Here is an 18,943-nt window from a genome sequence, read left to right on the forward strand (position 1 = left end):
AAGCACTGGCTGTGTCTGATATTTGGGTTTAGTTGAGTTCTTGTGGAAAAATTTTTATTGCACAAGCTGCCCCTTTGCAACTTAGTAAAACTGCCCTTCAGCTGTCCATGTAGAGAAATGAAACAAGCATATGTTATGGACACCCTGAAACAAGCCAAGATGGGAAACAAACAAGGATAAGAAAGCAGTATTGGAAAAAATCTGAAGAGGAGCTCCAGCTTAACTAACTCTCCCTTGTTTCTGCAATTGGTCCTAGTGAAACCGTTGGGAAGGTCTAAATAAAACCAGATACATTCTGTTTATGATGATCTGCTCTTCTACTTCAATCTATGGTGTATTCTTTTGAACTGAAAATAGTGTTATTATTCTTCTTTTGGCATATCTTATTTTCAAATTTATGGGGTCCTAGAGGCAAACCAATGAGCTCTGGGTATGTACCTTTGTTTTTTTGAAAGGAAGCAGAACTCCTATCTGGTCTACAACACCTTGAACAATGTGTTGCATGATGCAAGTTGGCCCCTCCTTTTACAGCTTATGGAGGCACAACACCTCAACATGCCACAAGGAAGAAGTGGGTACAGGAAAGTGCTCATACCTTTCTTGGTGTATACATACTACAGTCTTCACACACTTACACAGGGTCCTGGTTTGGGTGGTGTATATCACCCTGGAATCAACTCAGTTTTAAGACAAGGATATGTACGCTGCTTGCTGCAGAGCTGATAATCCACCCACATTGTACAAGAAAATGTAGACTAAGTCCCTCCAGTGATTTAGAGTGCTCTCAATATGTGATTCAACTGCTTCACTGAGGGATGATTTCTAGGTACTGTGAAAGGAAACAAGTGTTCAACAAAAGAAACTCAACCAGACCAAGGTATTTTTAGAGGTAATGTTTACCTTCAGAATGCAGCAATAGAAGTTAAAAAAACCCAACAACCAAACCACAAATTATCTAAATTCTTCAGTTTAAAATGTACAAAACAAAGTCATAATAAAAAGAATATTGCTTTACAAAGTCTCAAAAGGAATTTAAACAGTAAACATGTGGGAAAGCATGGAAAATCTAAAATAAGAGATTTGTATATTTTGAATAATAAATTACAATTCTAAAAACAGAGGAAAGCAGTAACCATTCTGACTCAAATAAGTAACCTTTCATAGCATCTTTCTTTGGGGGAACAGTAGTAATAATAGTTGTAGGTCTTGGCTTTTTCAGTAACATCTGTTACTTTCCAGGAACTGAAAAAACCCCTAATAAATACCTTTCCCAACCCCAATAAACGACAACAATTTGAGATTATTTTTTTCCTTTTAACTAAGATAAAACCTATCCAACCCACCCATTAATATGAGCATGTGTATATATGTGTTTAGGATGCCCTTCTTAGGAAACAAAGATAATATAAAGGTGTTTGCTTGCCAATGACCAGATTGGTTCTTTGATTGATCCTACCTATCCTTTCTTCTTCATTAGTTCAGAGAAGCCTGATACAACACTGCTCCCACTCCACCCCCTGGCCCCAGCACTCTAGGGGGAAGAAGCTACGCAAAGGTGCTCATGGATGGATTATTCCCTTGTGCTTCTAACAGTGTCAGGGCTCTGGGTTATGGTGTAGCACCAAGTCTGTTGGTTTGGCCAAGTGAAGGCTGTTTTCCTTGTGTCAAGACAGACTGCATTTGTCCTGTCTGTGCGAATGCCAAGGCGATGATCCTGAGAAGTCCTTAGAGTGTAGATTAATCCCTGTGTGTAATGTGGATAAACCAGGAGACATTTTTTATAGTGGACTTTCTTTCTTGTCTTAAACAGTTCTCTTCTGCCCTCCAGAGTCTCTTATTTCTTTGGTTTGGAGTTGCCAAAGGTGACAAAGACCACTCCTGGCTCCTGAAAACTGCCATTGGTGTGGAAGTCTTTGCCTGGGCTCTTCAAGTACCTCCTAAACATGGGTGAGGCAGATACCTCATACTGGGGATGAGAGACTACATCACACGTGGAAGATGTTTGTGTCTCAGATTGCTTGGTGACTGTGGTGGATGAAGTGATGATTTTGTTTCCAAACTGGTCCATTTCCTCATACTGCTCCATAACAGTCCGGGTGGCTCCATACAGCTTGGACCCATCGGGCCCTGTCTGCAGCTCCAGGATGCTTTTCTGCCTCCGTGGGTTTTGTGGGCTTGGGACATTCAGAGAGGAGTAGTCTGAAAAGCCTCCTTTCATCCCACAGTGGCAGCTGCCTTTGGAGGTATCCAGAGGGGACCTCTCTTTGTCACTCATTGCGTGGCTGGCATTGTCAAGGGTGTGCTCTTTCATTGAGGTCAGCCCAGCACTTTTTTGGACAGGGTCTGGATTCTTTTCTTCTGCTGATGGTTGTCTGAAGGAGTTAAAGGTGTCCTGAGAAAAAGCTTCCCTTTTTCCTGGAGCATCAGGACAGTGTGGTGAAGGGACATCCCAGGGGGAACGTGCTGTCTTGGGTGATTCTGCTGGTTTCCTGGCAGCAGACTCGATGGTGATGTAGGAAGGTGAGGATGGAGAGCTGACACGAGACTGAACTAGGCGAGGGACCTCTAGCTCTGTCTTGGTTACCTCAGTCTTTCCTGCCACCTTTGCATCTTCCACAGATGCTGCTTCCCCTGTCTCCAGTGTGACTCCCTCCTGCTTGGCTTTGCTGGAGACAATACTGATTTTACGGATATTGCTGCTGCTCATAGAGTCTTGGGTGTTCCCCAGAGACTCCTTGAACAGCCCTGAGAGCCCAGCGATGTCTGACTCAGACTTGAGACTAGAGACAGAATAAAGCACTTTTCTGATGGCCTCCTCAATGTCCTGCAGCCGGGCAAGTGTCAGCTCCTTCAGGTGGATAATCTCAGCACTTGCTCTTTCCAGGTCCCCGAAAACCAGATCCACTGAGGACACACCATCAGTGTCCTCCTTTGCCAGTGTGTCAGCCCTGTCCTGTTGCTTGGCCTGATGGGCCTTCTGACGAACAACCCAGTCAGGGACCTTCTCAAAGAAGCTCTTCAGAGCTTTCACATCCACTCTGCTTGTCTCCTCCTCAAATTCCTTCACACGAGTCAAGATCTCTTGAAGCTGCTCCTGTCTCCTGAGGTTCTCAAAGATCTCCATAGCCTCCTTGACATTGCCTTTCATGATCTCCTCTTTGTGCACCGACAGTCTCTTCCGACGCTCATCTTCTGTTTCCCTCTTGTTTTTCTCTCTCATAACAACCACTGGCTTCTCCTGGGCAGGTGTCTCTGCCTCTCCATCAGGACATTTAAATTGCTCATTATTCCCCCGCTGTTGTTTCTCAAAGGAGTTCATTGTCTGCTGATGGAAGGACATTGAATGACACGTTTGCCTCCTCTCACTCACCTGCTGCACAACTCTCTGACTATCCCATGATCCATAAGAATTAGACACACTTTCTCTTTCCACCTTGGATGAGGCATTTTGTGCATTGTCAACCCCTCTCTTTGGAAAAGTGGTGTTAGCCACAGGGGAGGTGCTTGGCTCAGTCTGTCCTGGCACATTAAGTGGCTGTGCTTTACCAGGACAGTTTGGATGTGATCCTGAAAGGCACCCGTTCTTGTCTTGGCACATCTCTGTATGCCTTTGAGCCACCTCACCTGGACATCTTGGAGTTGCTGCTTTCCCACTCATCATGCCCTGCTCGACTTCAGAACTAACTACTCCATTTTTTATTGGCTTTAAAGTCTTAACACTGCCTGATTCCACCTTTCCTTGTTTTCCTTTGCTGGCCTTGTACTTTTCCTCTGCAATTTGAAGAGGGGTTTTAGCAATGGTTTTTGGCAGCTTTCTTTCAGGGCTCATACCCTGAACTGTGACAGACTTGTTCACAGATGTCTCCAAAGCACAGCTTTTTGCCTGAATCTCCGCATGGTCTGATTGCTCACGTACTTCCATGCAGCTTAATCCCAGCTCCATGAGGGGAGGCTTTGGCCTGATGATCTCCCTCAGGCCTACAGGTTTCGGAGGCAAGGGTGGAGGGCTCGGTTTGGTTGATCTGCTTGTGCAGTTGCTTGCGGAGGCAGAATGTGCCTCATGTAAGAGGTGCTCAGGTTTTGGAGGGGGAACAGGTTTTTTCCCTGGTGGGGATGTAATTTCTGGTTTTGGAGGAGTCCTGGGCTTCTCTGCAGGACTCTGATCAGTGGGTCTGCAGGACAGAGAAGGGGGGGCATGAGAAGGGGTCTGGAGTGGTGCACAGCATCCTGGGGCTTCATCTTTGCTGGCTGGTAGTGGAAGGGCACCTTCTCTTGTTGCTTTGGTTGAGGGTGGGCAATGCTCTGCTTTCATCACAGCAACTGAGGGAGGAGGAGGAGGAAAGTCATTATCAGTCTGTGACCCTGAAGCCACTACAGCAGTCTGGTTATTAGTGACTTGAGTCTCATTTTTCTTTTTACACACAGAATAGGACTGCCCTGCATTTCTGTATATCATAGCGGCTTTAAAATCCCCTTTGGAGACATTAACATTAGACTTTTCCAGCGACTGAAGTGTGGCTTTTAAATTACCTCGGACAACATCCTCCTTTTCTACTAGGCGCTGTTCAGTGGCGGCACTTTGCAGTGCTCTGATAGCTGTCTGTACATCCCCTCTGATAATAACATCTTTTTCTTCTTGCACTGATTGCTCTCTGTAATCAGACTCAACAAGAGGGTTTATATAGGTTTCCACAGGTGTGGCAGTATAAAGGCCATCCTTAATGCTAAAATCTCTGCTAGGCACAACTTGGATTTCCTGGCTCAATAGTTGTCCTCCCTGTACTTCCTTTGAAGTACTGACCTTTTTGTGTGATGCTATGCTCTTCTGAGACACACTTGTGTCAGTCTTGGATGACTCCTGGACTGTAGTGGTTGTGGTCCTGGTGGCAGTGCTGGTGCTCTCCTGCATGGTGGATGCAGATTCTTGTTGGCGTACGGTTGATTGAAGGGTCACTGTTCCCTGTGTGCTGGCTGCCTGCTGCCTGCATGCCGTGTGGACCTCCTCCTTGCTCCTCTGTAGCTTGCTCTGGACGTGGTGTTGAATGTTTTTTGCTTCTGCTGTTGCTATCCTCAGGCTCTGCATTGCAGTCTGAAGATCACACCCAAGGGCCTTTTCTTCTGGCTGCATCTGGCTGGGTCCCCCAGTCACCAAACTCTGCTGTTTCCTGGGCACTTCTCCTCCCTGGGCTGTGACTTGGGTTGCAAATTTGCCCTGCATCATAGCTTTGGGTTCCTTCAAATTGTCAGTGGTGGCTTCTTCTTTCTCTGCCTTCTTGCTGACATCTGCAAGCCTTTGGATTGACTTCGTTGTCACTTTAAGCCCTCCAGACAGAATTTCTTCTTTTCCCATCATTGTGGGCAGGGGCTTCCCAAGGCATTGCACAGTGGTGCCTGTCACACCTGCTGCATCCACAACATCTCTCTCTAATGCACTCTCTTTACCCATGCTTTCACATGTGAATACCTTTTTTGCTCCCTCCATAGCCCCTGGCTCACCCTTTGCAATTACTTTCTCTATTTGTTCTTTATTTGGTAAGATATGTATATTAGCCCCCTGCACAACCCATGGGACACTCTCATCTGCCCCCTCCTCTGCTTGGGAAGAGATGAGAGATTGTATCTCTGACTGCTGCTGGAGATTCCTCAGGTAGTCTAGATCTCCCTTCTCAATGCAGCTCGCATAAAGCTGGACATTTCCTTTCTCGTTATCCTCCCGCTTAACGGTTGCTGTTGATTTCTGCTCCTGAGAAGAAGCCAACAGGTTCCCTATTGTTGACTTCACATCCCCCTTGACAACTTTCTGCTGGATAGAATGGAACTGGAGGGAGTAGAGAGTCATCTTCACTGATCCTGATTTTGTCTCTTGTAACACCATCCCCTTTTTGATGGAAGCATCTTGACTGAGGAGACCCTGTAAAGCCTTAGCTACATTTCCGCTCAAGTCCTCTTCACCTTTAACAGCTTCACTCTGGTCCAGTAGCTGCAATGGGCTAACTTTGATCTTGCCTTCTCTGTCCTCCTCCACCAGTACACTCTGTGCTTCCACGTTGGTTCTGTGCAGGAGCTGCAGCATGATCCTTTGCAGATGGCCTCCCACAATCTCCTCTTTCAGGATCTCTGGAGCACTTGGGCTGATGAGCTGGTACTTCACCATCTTCACGCTCTCCATATCATTGGCTTCGATGAGGATCCCATTATGCTGAATAGCCTGGCAAGTGAAGAGCATTTCTAAAGTCTCCTTCATGGTCTTTTCTTTCAGTTCTGTTTCTATGCTACCTTCAGAAGCACTAAATTGATCCAAAGGTGTGCTCTCGAAGAGCCACGTTGTACTTTTCACATCTGCGTGAGGGATAGGTTCTTGGGCCCCGGCACTGACTATCAACTCTGGGTCTTTAAGGGTGTCCATTGGCTGAGTTTCAAACAACCAGGTGCAGCGTTTTACATCCCCTTTCTGGTTGTCTTCTCTTTGCACTGTGCTGACAGATGAGCTTCTCTCTGCATCCCCATACAGAGAATCCACAGGCTGGTTTTCAAAAAGCCACGTGGATGTCCTCACATCACCCCGCTGAACATCGCTGACACTGACCATCCTCACATACTTCTTCTGACCCACTTGCTGGGACTCAAAGAGCTGCTTGTTGGACTGAACGTCTCCCTTCTGCACATCATCTACTGTTTTGGGTACAGACTTCTTTCCCCCTGAGAAGGAGTCAAGTGGCTCTGTCTCAAACCTCCACCGGGCAGCCTGGACATCTCCTTTCTTGATGTCCTCTTGGGTGACAGCCCTAATCACAAACACTTCTTCTCCCTTCTTGATCTCGTCCAAGGGCTTAGTTTCAAACAACCATCGGGCACCTTTTACATCACCTTTCATGATTTCTTCTTTCTGCACTGAGGTGACCTCATGGTATCCTCCCTCTTTGTCCTGGATAGCATATAAGGGTTGGCTTTCAAAGAGCATCGTGCAGGACTTGACATTAGCTTTGCTCATAGTGTCTTTCTGGATCTTCTGGAGCTCTGTCTCATCCACTTTATCATGGATTTGGTCAAGGGAATAGGTCTCAAATACGAATCTTTTACCTCCAGCTTTGATATCTTTCTCTGGAGGGATTTCCTGGATACCCTCAGTGCTGTCCTTCAGGGAGTCCATGGGGTAGTTCTCAAAAAGCCAAGTGAACTTATGCACAGATCCGGTTTCAATTGTCCCATCATTCTTTGGGGATGCTGGTTTCTTGGCTGCATCCAAGGGCTTAGCTTCGAAGAACTCCTTCACTCTGGACACTTCCCCAGACTGTATCTCCACACGACTGGAGTACCGCAAGGTTTTCTTTCGATCAGCTTCACCAGCAGCAATGCTGCCCAAGGGTTCAGTCTCAAATAGATGCCGGACAGTTTGGACATCAACTCCTTGTAATTCCTCCTGACTGTATGCCTTACTGACTTGTAAATACTGTTCCTCTTGGCCTTTCAGGGAGTCCAGGGGCTGAGTCTCAAACATCCATGTGTATGACTTCACATCAGCTTGGGGCACACTGTCATCCTCCTCCTTTTTCTTTTCAGCCTTCTCATACAGAGTGTGGATAGGCTGGGTCTCAAAAAGCCACCTGCAGGTCTTCACATCTCCCCGCTGGGAGATCTCCCGCTTCACTGAGGGCTGCCCCTCACCTTGTGTGGTTTGGTGATGAATGACATCCATAGGCTGAGTTTCAAAGAGCCACTTGGCTGTTCTGACATCACCAGACATCACCTCCTGTTTTGTGATTCCCCTTATTATATCCACTTTCTTGATGCTTTCATCAAATTGGTCCAGGGGCTTGGTTTCAAACATCCATTTGTAGTTCTTGACATCACCACTGATGATTTGCTCTCTGCTTACAGAGGTGACTTCATGGAAATTGCCAAAGCTATCCTTGATGGCATACAGAGGTGTTGTCTCAAATAGGATTTGATTGGCTTTGACGTTGCCAGCTGGAATCTTCTCCTCTTCTTTTGTGACAGGTTCAGCATCAGCCTGCTTAATGCTGTCTAAGGGAAGAGTCTCAAAAAGAGTCTTGAAAGACTTCACATCCCCTTTCACTACCTCTTCCATGCTGGTGGCTGGAATGTCTTCCTCAAATGACTTGGAGATGCTGCCAAGGGGACAGGTCTCAAAGACATGTTTTCTTTGCTTCACATCTCCTTTCTCCTCTGCCGAAAGCTCTACTTTCTTTAAACGTCCCACTTCAAAATTGTCTTTCAGGGTTTCCATTGGCTGGGTTTCGAATAGCCAGAGTGTAGATTTTACATCACCTCCAATGACTTGTTCTTTGGCTACAACACTTTCGGATGCTTCTCCTTTCAGAGAATCGAGTGCCTGTGTCTCAAAGAGCAGTCGCTGCTTGCTGACATCTGCCCCTGTGACAAAATCTGTTGAAGCCTTGAAATCCTGTTCTTCAACAGTGATTTCTCTGATGGCATCCAGGGGCTGAGTTTCAAATATCCACCTTGCTCCACTGACATCTGGCCTTCCAATTTCTTCCAATGAAATCCCACGGATTATTTGCACTTTGGAAGTGTCCTTGTTGATGGTATCCAAGGGCTGAGTCTCAAAGAGCCAGCGAGCAGTTCTGACTGCATTGCTTTGAATTTCCTCTCGGCAGACAGACTTGATTTCATGGATGTTTCCAGTTTTGTCTCTGATGGCACAGAGAGGCTCTGTTTGGAAGAGTCTGACAGTCTTCTTAACATCACCTTTTAGCTCCTGGATTTCCGACTTCAGTTGTAGGATGCTCTTCTCTTCCACTGAGCAGCAGCGTCCTATAGCATCTAAGGACTGTGCTTCGAAGAGCTGTCTGGCACCTTTCACATCACCTCCCTGGACAGGTTCCTTGAGAACTGCCTCCTGCACTTCGGTTTCATCTGAATACAGTTTGTTTAATGAATCTAGTGGCTGGGTTTCAAACAGCCACCGGGCAGTGTGCACATCCCCTCTGGCAAGGTCTGTTTCTGATTCCTTGGCTGATGTTGACAGGCTGCTTCCATTGATTGCCTGGCTTTCAAACTTTAGGGAAGTGTTTTTCACATCTCCACTGAGAATGACCTCTTCTTCTGTCAGCTTCTTTGTGGCTTGATGGTCCCCAATGGAATCAAGTGCCCAGTTCTCAAAAATCCAGCGCATGGACTGAACCTCTCCTGGAAGGACTTTGTCCAGATTCACAGATGCCTGAGCATTAGGATCTTCAGTATTAAGCATTTCTGCCAGGTCTTCAGTCACAGCTTCTTCCAAGTTCTTCCTGAGCTCAGGATGCATGTGTCTGTAAAGCCTCTTTAGCTCATTGACTTGACGCTGCTGGTAGAACTTGGAGAAGGCTTGCTTTGGAGGAGGCACAGGGAGAGAGTTGAGATCCTGACTCCCTGGAGCGATGACCTGGCCTGAGCCAAGGGTGGGAGGGGGAGGTAAGTCATCTTCCATTTTCTTGATTGCTACTTTAGATGGTTTCTGAGCTTCTGACATCTTTAGGGAAACAGTTTTAAATGTCAGCATCATCTCTTACCTTCCTTCTTCCCCCCAACCCCAAGGTTGTTAATAGTGAGAACAACAAAGGAAAAAGCCAGCCAACATGGGAAATCCATGCACCTACTAAGCTCCATACCTTTGGTTCAGTAGCACACAGCACTCCAAATCATCACACCACAGCACACGCTTCAGGCTCGGTGTTAGCTTCGGTTCCACAGCAACACGCTCTAAAGCAAGGTCTCTAATCCAGGCATGTGCAGTGGTTAGTCTACAGTCCCCAGGATTCTGTCCAGCTACAGGATAACAGAGGTCCCCAGTTTGGACTGCATCAGCAAAAGAGAGTGACCACAAGAGTAACATGAAGAAGGCTGGCTTAGAGTAGCTAGCTAAAAGTTATTTTCTCCCTCCTGCTCCAAAATGGCCAGGGCAATGTGAGGACCTGAAGAGAATCTGTGAATGTAAGAAATAGGTGCATGTGAAAGCCAAGGAGCTATTTGTGAAGAAGTCTTAAGAAGGAAATAGGGAGGGAACCAAAAAAAGTCTTGAGCTGATCTGATGAGGACAACCTATTTTTGGGTAGTGAGCTAGCATGGTGCGCTTTTGGTAGCACCATGGGCTGCCCACTGCACAGAAGTGAGGGCTAGAGGAAGGATGTTTGTCTGACTAATGATTTCTTCTGTTGGACTACTGCACGTCATCATTTGCAGAATAGATGCACAGTTACCCAATGAGAGACTTAAATAAAGCTCTTTAGACCTTCATATTTGTACAAGCATGGAGCTAACCAAGGCTTACATCTGCTGGAATTAGGAAGCCAAATTCTGTGCTGACAGGAAGAAAAAGCAAGGCTGAGGGACCAGAAGTTAGGGTAGCACCTACAGCTGGGGGCCAGCAAAAGTTACACCTGTTTAGACTTAGTCCTCCTGAGCTCAGCTGAAAACCACAGCAGTGCTGGTGTAGAAATGAGCAGAGGGTGCAGTCACGATGGGGTGATACGTGGTTGTTCAGCCTACCTTTGAGCCTCACTTTCTGCATTTCTTTTTATCATCTCCTTAGCTTGGCAAGCCTGGGAGCTGAACTGAATACCTACAACCTGCCTGGCTTGGCATTTGTCCAAAGGCAAGGTAACCCAGGCCTATAATCATTATCTAAAAGAGACTGTAATCCTGGTGGCTTTCCTTTCAGTAAACAAATCTGCTGACCCTTGTCATGCCTGTGGAATTATGTCTGTAGAGTTATGCCTGGAATATTATTAGTTGTTGCTCAAAGCAATGGTGCACGGTGTTATTTCACTCTGTTACACGCAGATTGTTCCGGCTAAAAATATGTATTGAACATTAGTAAAAAACACCCCCCAGAATACCAAAATCAGCATGTTTTGCAGCAAATGTAAAATGCAAATATTTCACGTGAGAGAACATACTTTGAATGTGCATTTTTGGGATTGCTTTTGCATTGCTTCTGAATGTGGGAAAGAGCAACAGAGCAGCTGATAGCTATATTCAGTATGAAAGTGCTCCTCAGTGCCTTGTGTGAGGATTTAAATCACACCCCACTGCAGTCCACAAATATTTGGTTAGATAGTGGTGCTTATCTTTAACATTTCTTACCTTGCTTTTTTTCTGTGTGTGGGGAGAGTGATTGGAGCTGTCTTTCACAGTACTCTGGAAAAGATGGGAGGGAAATGACATTAAACTGCATAGAGAGACAAGTTATCTGTATATATGTGTGTGTATATGTATATTTATAATATATATATGTATGTGTCAGCTACAGAAACCTGAAAACCATTACAGGTGAGGGTTTTCTTTCTGGTTCTCTGGCAGTTCTGTGCTGTTGGGGAAACCAATCGTATTCCAGATTGATGAGAAATATTTCTTTCCAAAAGTCTCAGCCAACAAACAAAACCCCAAATACATTTGTTCAGATTTGGGGGGTGGGGGTGGGTGAACAAAGCAAGCACTGATTTCTCTGAAGTTTGATTTAGCCCATATTTTTGTTTATACTTCACTATTATACAAATAAAATCAATCTACATTTGTAATTGCATTATGGATTGTGTAATTCATTGTTTTGACACAGCTTTTTTTTTCCCTTAGGCTTCTAACCAGTTGTAATTTTCCCATTACAGTCTCCACTCCTTTGTTTTCAACTGGGACTGCTTCAGTCTGGAATCCTCCAGTCCAGAGCCATGATATGTGCTCAAGAGCTTCATCTCTGGTCAGGGATGCTGCAAGAGATTGAGTGGGAGGGACCATGGGTGTGCCTGCAGGAAAGGTCCCAATGTGAAATCACATCCCGTGTTACTCCTGTATCGCTAGTGGAGTTGGAAAAATGGGAAAAATGTAGCTCAGTGTTTCATAACCCTTATAACATGGATTGTTATGATCCAATGATCAGCCTGGAATGGGTGATTAAATCCCTGCATCCCAGAAGAAGAGGTATAAACAGGAACAAATGGAAGTTGCATTGTGAAGTTATGCCTGAGTGGGACATATATGGACATATGTATATGTGTGTGTTGGAACGGGTATAGCACAGAGATGTATGTGCTGCTCTGTGTTGAATATTTCTTCCATGGATGTGTGTAAATATATACATGCAAATAAAGTGGAAATCTTATGTATGAATAAACTGTTTGAATGGGCTAGTGGATGTAGACGTGTGTGTGTTTGCTATTTGTGCACATCTGTGTCTACATATGCGTGTGTCTATATATATGCAGCTTATCATAAATCATCAAATCAACTAGGTTGGAAAAGACCTTTAAGATCATGGTGTCCAACTATTATTGTCAAGTCCACCACAAAACCATCTCACTTAAATCATAAATAAGGTGCAAGTATTTTTGTTGCTCTTTAGGTGAGGGATGACAGGGAGACACCTATTATTTTAAAATGAATCTAGGTGGTCAGTTCAGGTGTTTATATGTGAAGACCTGGATGGATGTGTACACCTTATGCATTCCTATCAGCACCTCTGATAACACTTATACAATGTTTGCAAATGACGAGGGAAAGCTGGTCATTTTTGACAACCCAGATGCTCTGTTTCTCCAGATTTATGACACCAGACATGTTCTCTGTCACCCTCTTACAACCACTTGCTGGGACAGACATTTTTCAGATGCCATTGGTGATTTGTGAGAGGGGAGGATGGCGGCAGTGGTGCATGGTGCTTACCGGCTCTCTGGGGCTGTCGGTGTGAGCAGCAGCAGCAGCTGTCTGCGAGAGATAGCGAGCCGACAGCTCCTTCACGGAGGGTGCAGAGGACCTCCCTCGTCCTTGGTGAAATATGTAGCTGCTGTTGTCTGGTGAGTCTAAAAATGACTGCGTCCTCTCATCTGAAACAGGGACAGACGTGCATGGTAAGCTATGTGACAAAGATGATGCCAAGCAATGCTTGGACCATGAGCATCATTTACCAGGGGTTCTGTCAGGCACCTCCAACATCTGCACACCAATTCCCCCAGCAGCCCCCACCCTGGTCCCCCAAAATTTAACATCATACTCTCCTGGATCAGTAAGAAAATGTGGATATTTCCACCTTTTTCACAGCTGAATTGGGCTTTGATCCTGTGTGGGAGTAACACATTGGGCAGTGACCTGATCTCTCCATCCTGTTGGTGGCGGGGGGGGGGGGGGGGGGGGGGGAGCTTGCACCCATTCCTGCATCCCATGTCCTGCACGGACAAGGCCATGATCAAAATGAGCAACTTCGAGTATATGAAGGAGCTATACATGGTCAGTGTGAACCAATTCCCAGGTTTTTTTTTTTGTCCAGTGGCTGCACCACTGTCTTATCAGTGTGCCTCATAAACAGTTATATCCATCTATTTTTACCCCTTCCCTGGGAGCTCATTTCAGGGAACAGAGATATGAAGAGGTTATGAGACTTGCTCAAGGATATAGCAGGGGGTCTTTGGCAGACTGAAACCTGCTTTTAGTTTAGAGATCTAATAATTTAAGCTGTACCAGCTGCTGTGGGGCCCCCACTAGGACCCAGCATGACATTGCTGAGGTATTCAAGACATACAGTGTTCCTCCTACCTTTGTTCAGATGCAACCCATGGAGATAACTACAGCTGAGGATGTCCCTATCTGGTTAATGGAGAAATGGCTACTCTGGGAGGAGATGATCTATCAAGCAGACCTCCTGAGGGGTACACAGAGGGACTGGATGGTTCGAGCAGTCACACATTTTTGGATGATCCTCCCATCACAGATGTGTATAGAGCTCTACACCTATATGCTGCATCTTAGTTTTCCAGACTAGTCAGGGCTGTAATTCCTCTTTTACCTCTATAAAAACATGAGAAGTTTCTCCTTTTATCTGCAGGCTTGCACTGCTGCATTTGGATTTAGTTTGGTATTTGCAATGCTTTCTGTTTGAACAATGGGCTCTCTCTCCACAAATCCAGCTATTGCATGGCCAGGAAAGGGCTGATGTACTTTTTAATACGTGCACATTAGAAACAGTGCAGCAATCCTAGTGTTCTTTGCTCTCAAATCTCAGTGTCCAAATAATGGAAGTTGTAAATAACAAACTTAATTGCTATTTTTCTTTTGATTTCTGCATTTTGAGTTCAGATTTCCAAGTGTTTCTCTAAAATACTGAGGGAGATTTACTCTGCTTTTATCTTAATGTGACAACAGCTATTGTGATACCTTAACAGGATTCCAGAAACTGGTGCTTCAAATGAAATACCATTTCCTACAGGGACAAACATGCACCAAAAAGCCATGAAGATAAGAGCGTGTCAGACCCAGGCCAACATGCTGTTGGAAGCTGCCAAACTCTGAAGTTTCTTTTGTCTGTGGTTCCATCTGCTCCTGCAGATGTATGGGCATTTTGATGCAGAACTGGGGCTGGATGCAAGAGGAAGCAGTGGGTTACAATACAGATTTAGCTGCCCAGTTCTTCCAGAGGTCACTAGGACACCAGGGGAAGAAACAGGAGAAGATATTCCCTTAGTGCCTTGTTTTGCTAAGTCATGATGCAGATATGGGACCTCTCTCCCTGACTTCTGCTGTCCACAGCTCAAACACTGAGTCAAAAGAGACTATCCATGTACAGCCAGTGGAGACAATGGCACTGCTGAGGTAGACACGGTGCATCTTAAGACAGACTGTGAGGTTACAACCACCCTGTGCCTCAGTTTTTCCCCACTGTGCTCAAGAAAACCAAATATTTTATGAGATCCATGATTTTTTTTGAGGTGAACAAGCATCCTGGAAATAGGGAAGAGACAGTGAAGGCATCACTGAGGTACTGCTTTTACAGCAGCTGGTCCCAATATCTCCTAACACAATCCCTTCTATCTGCTGCAGTGGACTTCTCCCTTCATTTGGGGGCTGGAGGCACTCGTTTGAAGGGGTCTACTCTGTAAAAAATGGAAATTTACGGTGAAAGTACCTTGGATTTAGAATCATAGAATCATAGAGTCATAGAATAGTTAGGGTTGGAGAGGACCTTAAGATCATCTAGTTCCAACCCCCCTGCCATGGACAGGGACACCTCACACTAAATCATGTTAGCCAAGGCTTCATCCAACCTGGCCTTGAACACTGCCAGGGATGGAGCATTCACAGCCTCCCTGGGCAACCCATTCCAGTACCTCACCACCCTCACAGTAAATAATTTCTTCCTTATATCCAATCTAAATTTAACCTGTTTAAATTCTAACCCGTTACCCCTTGTCCTATCACTACAGTCCCTAATGAATAGTCCCTCACCAGCATCCCTATAGCCCCCCTTCAGATACTGGAAGGCTGCTATGAGGTCTCCACACAGCCTTCTCTTCTCCAGGCTGAACAGCCCCAACTTTCTCAGCCTGTCTTCACATGGGAGGTGCTCCAGTCCCCTGATCATCCTCGTGGCCCTCCTCTGGACTTGTTCCAACAGTTCCATGTCCTTTTTACGTTGAGAACTGTACACAATACTCCAAGCGAGGTCTCACAAGAGCAGAGTAGAGGGGCAGAATCACCTCATTTGACCTGTATGATCTTTCCTTATTGTGACTGTACACTGTGAGGAAAGCATTAAAGCATGTGCTGAATCTGCTGCAGAAAACTTTGAAGAGAGCTTTGAAAAATATTGTCTGGGTATCTCTTTTTACCTACACTGCTGGGGAGGCAAAATGGGTCCAACAATCTGGAAAGCAGAAGCTTTCTTCTTTGCAAAGTTTCGAGGTTTGGCTAAGCCTCCCAGTAAGAGCAATGGGAGAGCTGGGGAGACTCAACCTTGCCAGCTTTAAAGCAGAAAGAAAACCAAGCACAGACTTCCAGCCTTTCTGGTTGGTAAAACGAACACAAGCCCTTTGCAAGGGAAAGGCCAAGCTGAAAAACCCTTGAAACTACCAATAGGAGATGGGAGCCCTTCTGCCTTCACTGCAAGCCAGGGACCTTGCCTAGGCTGACACAAGCATTGCTGTGCTTAACCGTTTCAGTGCTAAGTGCTTAACAAAAGCATCCTCGTGTCCTAGAGCTGGGCTGCTAACATTTAATGGTCTATACCTACTATGGGTATTACCACTGAGCTGATGTAATTTGTATCGGCCCATGGGCCCTTGGGTTGAGATGCTGCACAGAGAAGGGCAATGAGCTCCTCCAGCCAAGAAAGAGTAATGCAGCAAAAGAAAGATTTCCAGCCCATGCAGTGGAAAATAGCACAGCCTCAGTGCTGCCTAATCCTTCACCCATCAGCTTCCACGGATGAAAGGCCACAGGGCTTCTGTTTTAATGATGGCTATAATTAGATACAAGGCTTTTGTTGAAGCTTTCCCCTTATCACTGCCTTTGTTTTCTTTTCCCCCCTCTCTGCTTCTCCTTTATGACATTTTTGCAGTTCACAGGCTATGCACAGCCCTCTGCTTGCTTATCACTTCCCACAAAACTGCCTGCCTTAGATAGGGGCTGCTCAAACCCACCAGGCTGGCTCTGCGCTTGCGGAAAGTCTAGTGGCTCCATGCAGCTCTGCCTGACAAAACAGGCTGCTGCCACCCCCTAAATTGCTAATTATAGATAAGCTCAAAAGAACAACAGTTTGTTCCACTAACGAGAAAGCCGAGCTGTCACATGTGTGCAGCTGATGGCATCCAAGCAGCACCTAGGACATCTCAAGGGTTGTGAGCTTGGTGCCACTGCATAGCATCCTCAGGAGGAAAGGAGCGGGGGAACTTCCCAGCTAGGAATGCTAAAGCAAAATCAAACGATGTTATGCAGACTGGGCTTAGGGTGCTATTTGTTGTGTATGAGATGGCCTGCATGGAAGTCCAGTTCAAGACCTGTGCCGAGCTCCACGTTCCTGCCTTGCAGAGCCAAAGGGCGCCACTGGCACGTTTGGCATCCATTCCAGTGCTGAGTGATGCATCCCAGGCAACACTGATTGATTAGCACTGACTGTGGCCCCAGGGATTTTAAACCTGATACTCCAAGCATTAAAGCATCCGCAGTGAGCTAAAATAGAAGAAAAGAGCTCCTGAGAACCCCCTCCTCCTGGCCCACCCAGCGGCTGGCACCATGGCCGATGGTGCTGCTCCCTAAGGGAAGGACATGGGGAATGCTCCTCCCTGCTGGGGTTTGCCTGGAAAACGTCCTTCATGCCAGTGTCTGGCGCCAGATGAATCTGCACATTTCATATGGGGGGCTGCAATGTTAGGATTGTCCATAGGGAGCAGCTGTTGGGGTTTCTTTAGCTCTTCCCTTGCCCCACCCCATGTATGTGCAGCTTAGGCTCAGTTTACAGCCTCTCTGTCCCACAGGCTGCACCCCAGGCAGACAGGGAGTGCTGCGGGACCTGGAGATGTCTAATGGGGGAAAGTCATTTCACATATTCATCTGTGCTCACTGATCTTTCTAGACACAGAGGCAAAAGGCAAGGCAACAGGGGGAAAGAGACTCTTAAATATTCATCTAAAAATTCACTCATTTCCTTGTCATTATTGCCCATAAATCACTCATCTGCTCTATCTGCTGCTGAGGATAGTATTACCGGTCTCCTGAACTGTAATCATGTTACATCTGACAGCCAACTCCCAACAACTGGAAAACAAATCACTGACAAAACCCCTTCCCCTGAGAAAACCCCATCTCACCACTAACACATCAGCTTGCTCTGCTTTCTACTTAAACAGCTCTATCCTAGAGAGAAACAACGCTAACCCACCTGTTGGTGTCCACCACCTCTGCCGCTGCCACTCCTCCGCAGCCTGGCTCCCACCACAAACCCCAGTGAGCTACTGAGCGCCTGAGTCACCTATTAAAAAAGGAAGCTGCAAGCTCAGCACCAGTCTCCTGGTTCGCCTGGCCAACCACATGTCATCGGCTTTGCTCCCAAAATCAGCCGCCCTGAGCAAACACAGCTGCTAAGCAAAGCCCTTTGTGTCACCCTGTGCACCCCACTGCAGCTTGCGTAATGGGGTCTGAGAGATGCTGGGGCTCACACAAGGCTAGCACAAGGGATAACCCAGTGGTGTAAGTTGTGCCAGGGTCCCTTCTCTATCCATTGCTCATCAAACGGACCACTGCTCCGGTGAGCATCCCATTACAGACAGCCAAATCCAGCATCCTCCTTCCTCTGCTCAGTGACTGCCTGACACTGCTCCTCTGCAGGTCACCTTTGGGTTTGCCATGGTGGCTGCTGGGCCTGGCATGTTCTATGCCATGGAGTACGTGTGGGTTATGGTCTCACCCCATGGCTGTGCCATGGCTTGAGTACTGAGAGCCGCTATGGCACATCCCATAGTGCAGGACCCAAAGGCCGTTTCTCAAACGCCAGTGAGAGCAAAGAGACCCATACCTTGGAGCTTTTAGCACTGGGAAAATCAGGGAAGGGAAAGAGCAATTTCTTCACATTGTGAAAGAGACTCTGACTTCCAGGATGACAGAAATGGAAATTCTCCTGTGCTTGTCATGCTCTGGGTTGTTGTTTCTTGGGAATTTGGAGCCATTTCTGCTATTCCTCCCTGCCTGGGATGGTCGAGGGTTACTTCTAATTGGGTGGTCACTACCAGTACAGTCCACTAGTCACACTAGGCTGTGTGGCTGGGCATGGGTGCCCAATCCCACCTGCATGTCCCTGGCATGCATGTTGATGAAACCTCAGTAGCTCTCTGCCACTTCTTGAAGCTGGGTCCCCATCAATGGGAACCCCATTTCTAAGTGCCTCTGTCGCTGTATGTGAGAGCTGCATGTGCTAAGTCACCCCATCCTCCTTCCAGCTTTGTCTCCCAGAGAATCAGTCCCCTGACAAAAGGGGCTTCTAAATGCCAGCATCACTCCACAGCTGGGCTAAGGGAATTTGCATGGATGGGTAAGCACCCATAAAAGCTGGCTGGGAAACCAGTACTGCTGCTTAATCTGGGAGCCTGGCAGTCCATTGGAGGTGCTCAGTCAGCGGGGAGAGGTTTAAATCTCTGCCCCAACCCCTGTGCTGGCAGCTCTGCTC

General features: G+C 46.5%; 1 protein-coding gene across 3 annotated transcripts in view; it reads right to left on the reverse strand.

Annotated features, from left to right (window-relative positions):
• Positions 1-1,834: 1,834 nt before the first annotated feature.
• XIRP1 (xin actin binding repeat containing 1) overlaps positions 1,835-18,943 on the reverse strand; it is a 31,510-nt gene continuing 14,401 nt past the window's right edge. For 2 of the 3 annotated variants that reach the window (XM_031049829.2, XM_005150022.2), the window contains 3 exons: positions 12,679-12,839; positions 11,107-11,160; positions 1,835-9,493 (listed from right to left, as the gene is read on the reverse strand). In XM_031049829.2, the coding sequence (XP_030905689.2) occupies positions 1,835-9,493; positions 11,107-11,160; positions 12,679-12,839 (7,874 nt within the window). Of the gene's footprint in view, positions 9,494-11,106; positions 11,161-12,678; positions 12,840-17,662; positions 17,753-18,943 lie in introns of all 3 variants that reach the window. The other variant, XM_013129304.2, reaches the window with a different exon arrangement.

The sequence above is a fragment of the Melopsittacus undulatus genome, chromosome 1 (assembly GCF_012275295.1).
Source record: "Melopsittacus undulatus isolate bMelUnd1 chromosome 1, bMelUnd1.mat.Z, whole genome shotgun sequence".
NCBI classification, from domain to species: Eukaryota; Metazoa; Chordata; class Aves; order Psittaciformes; family Psittaculidae; genus Melopsittacus; species Melopsittacus undulatus.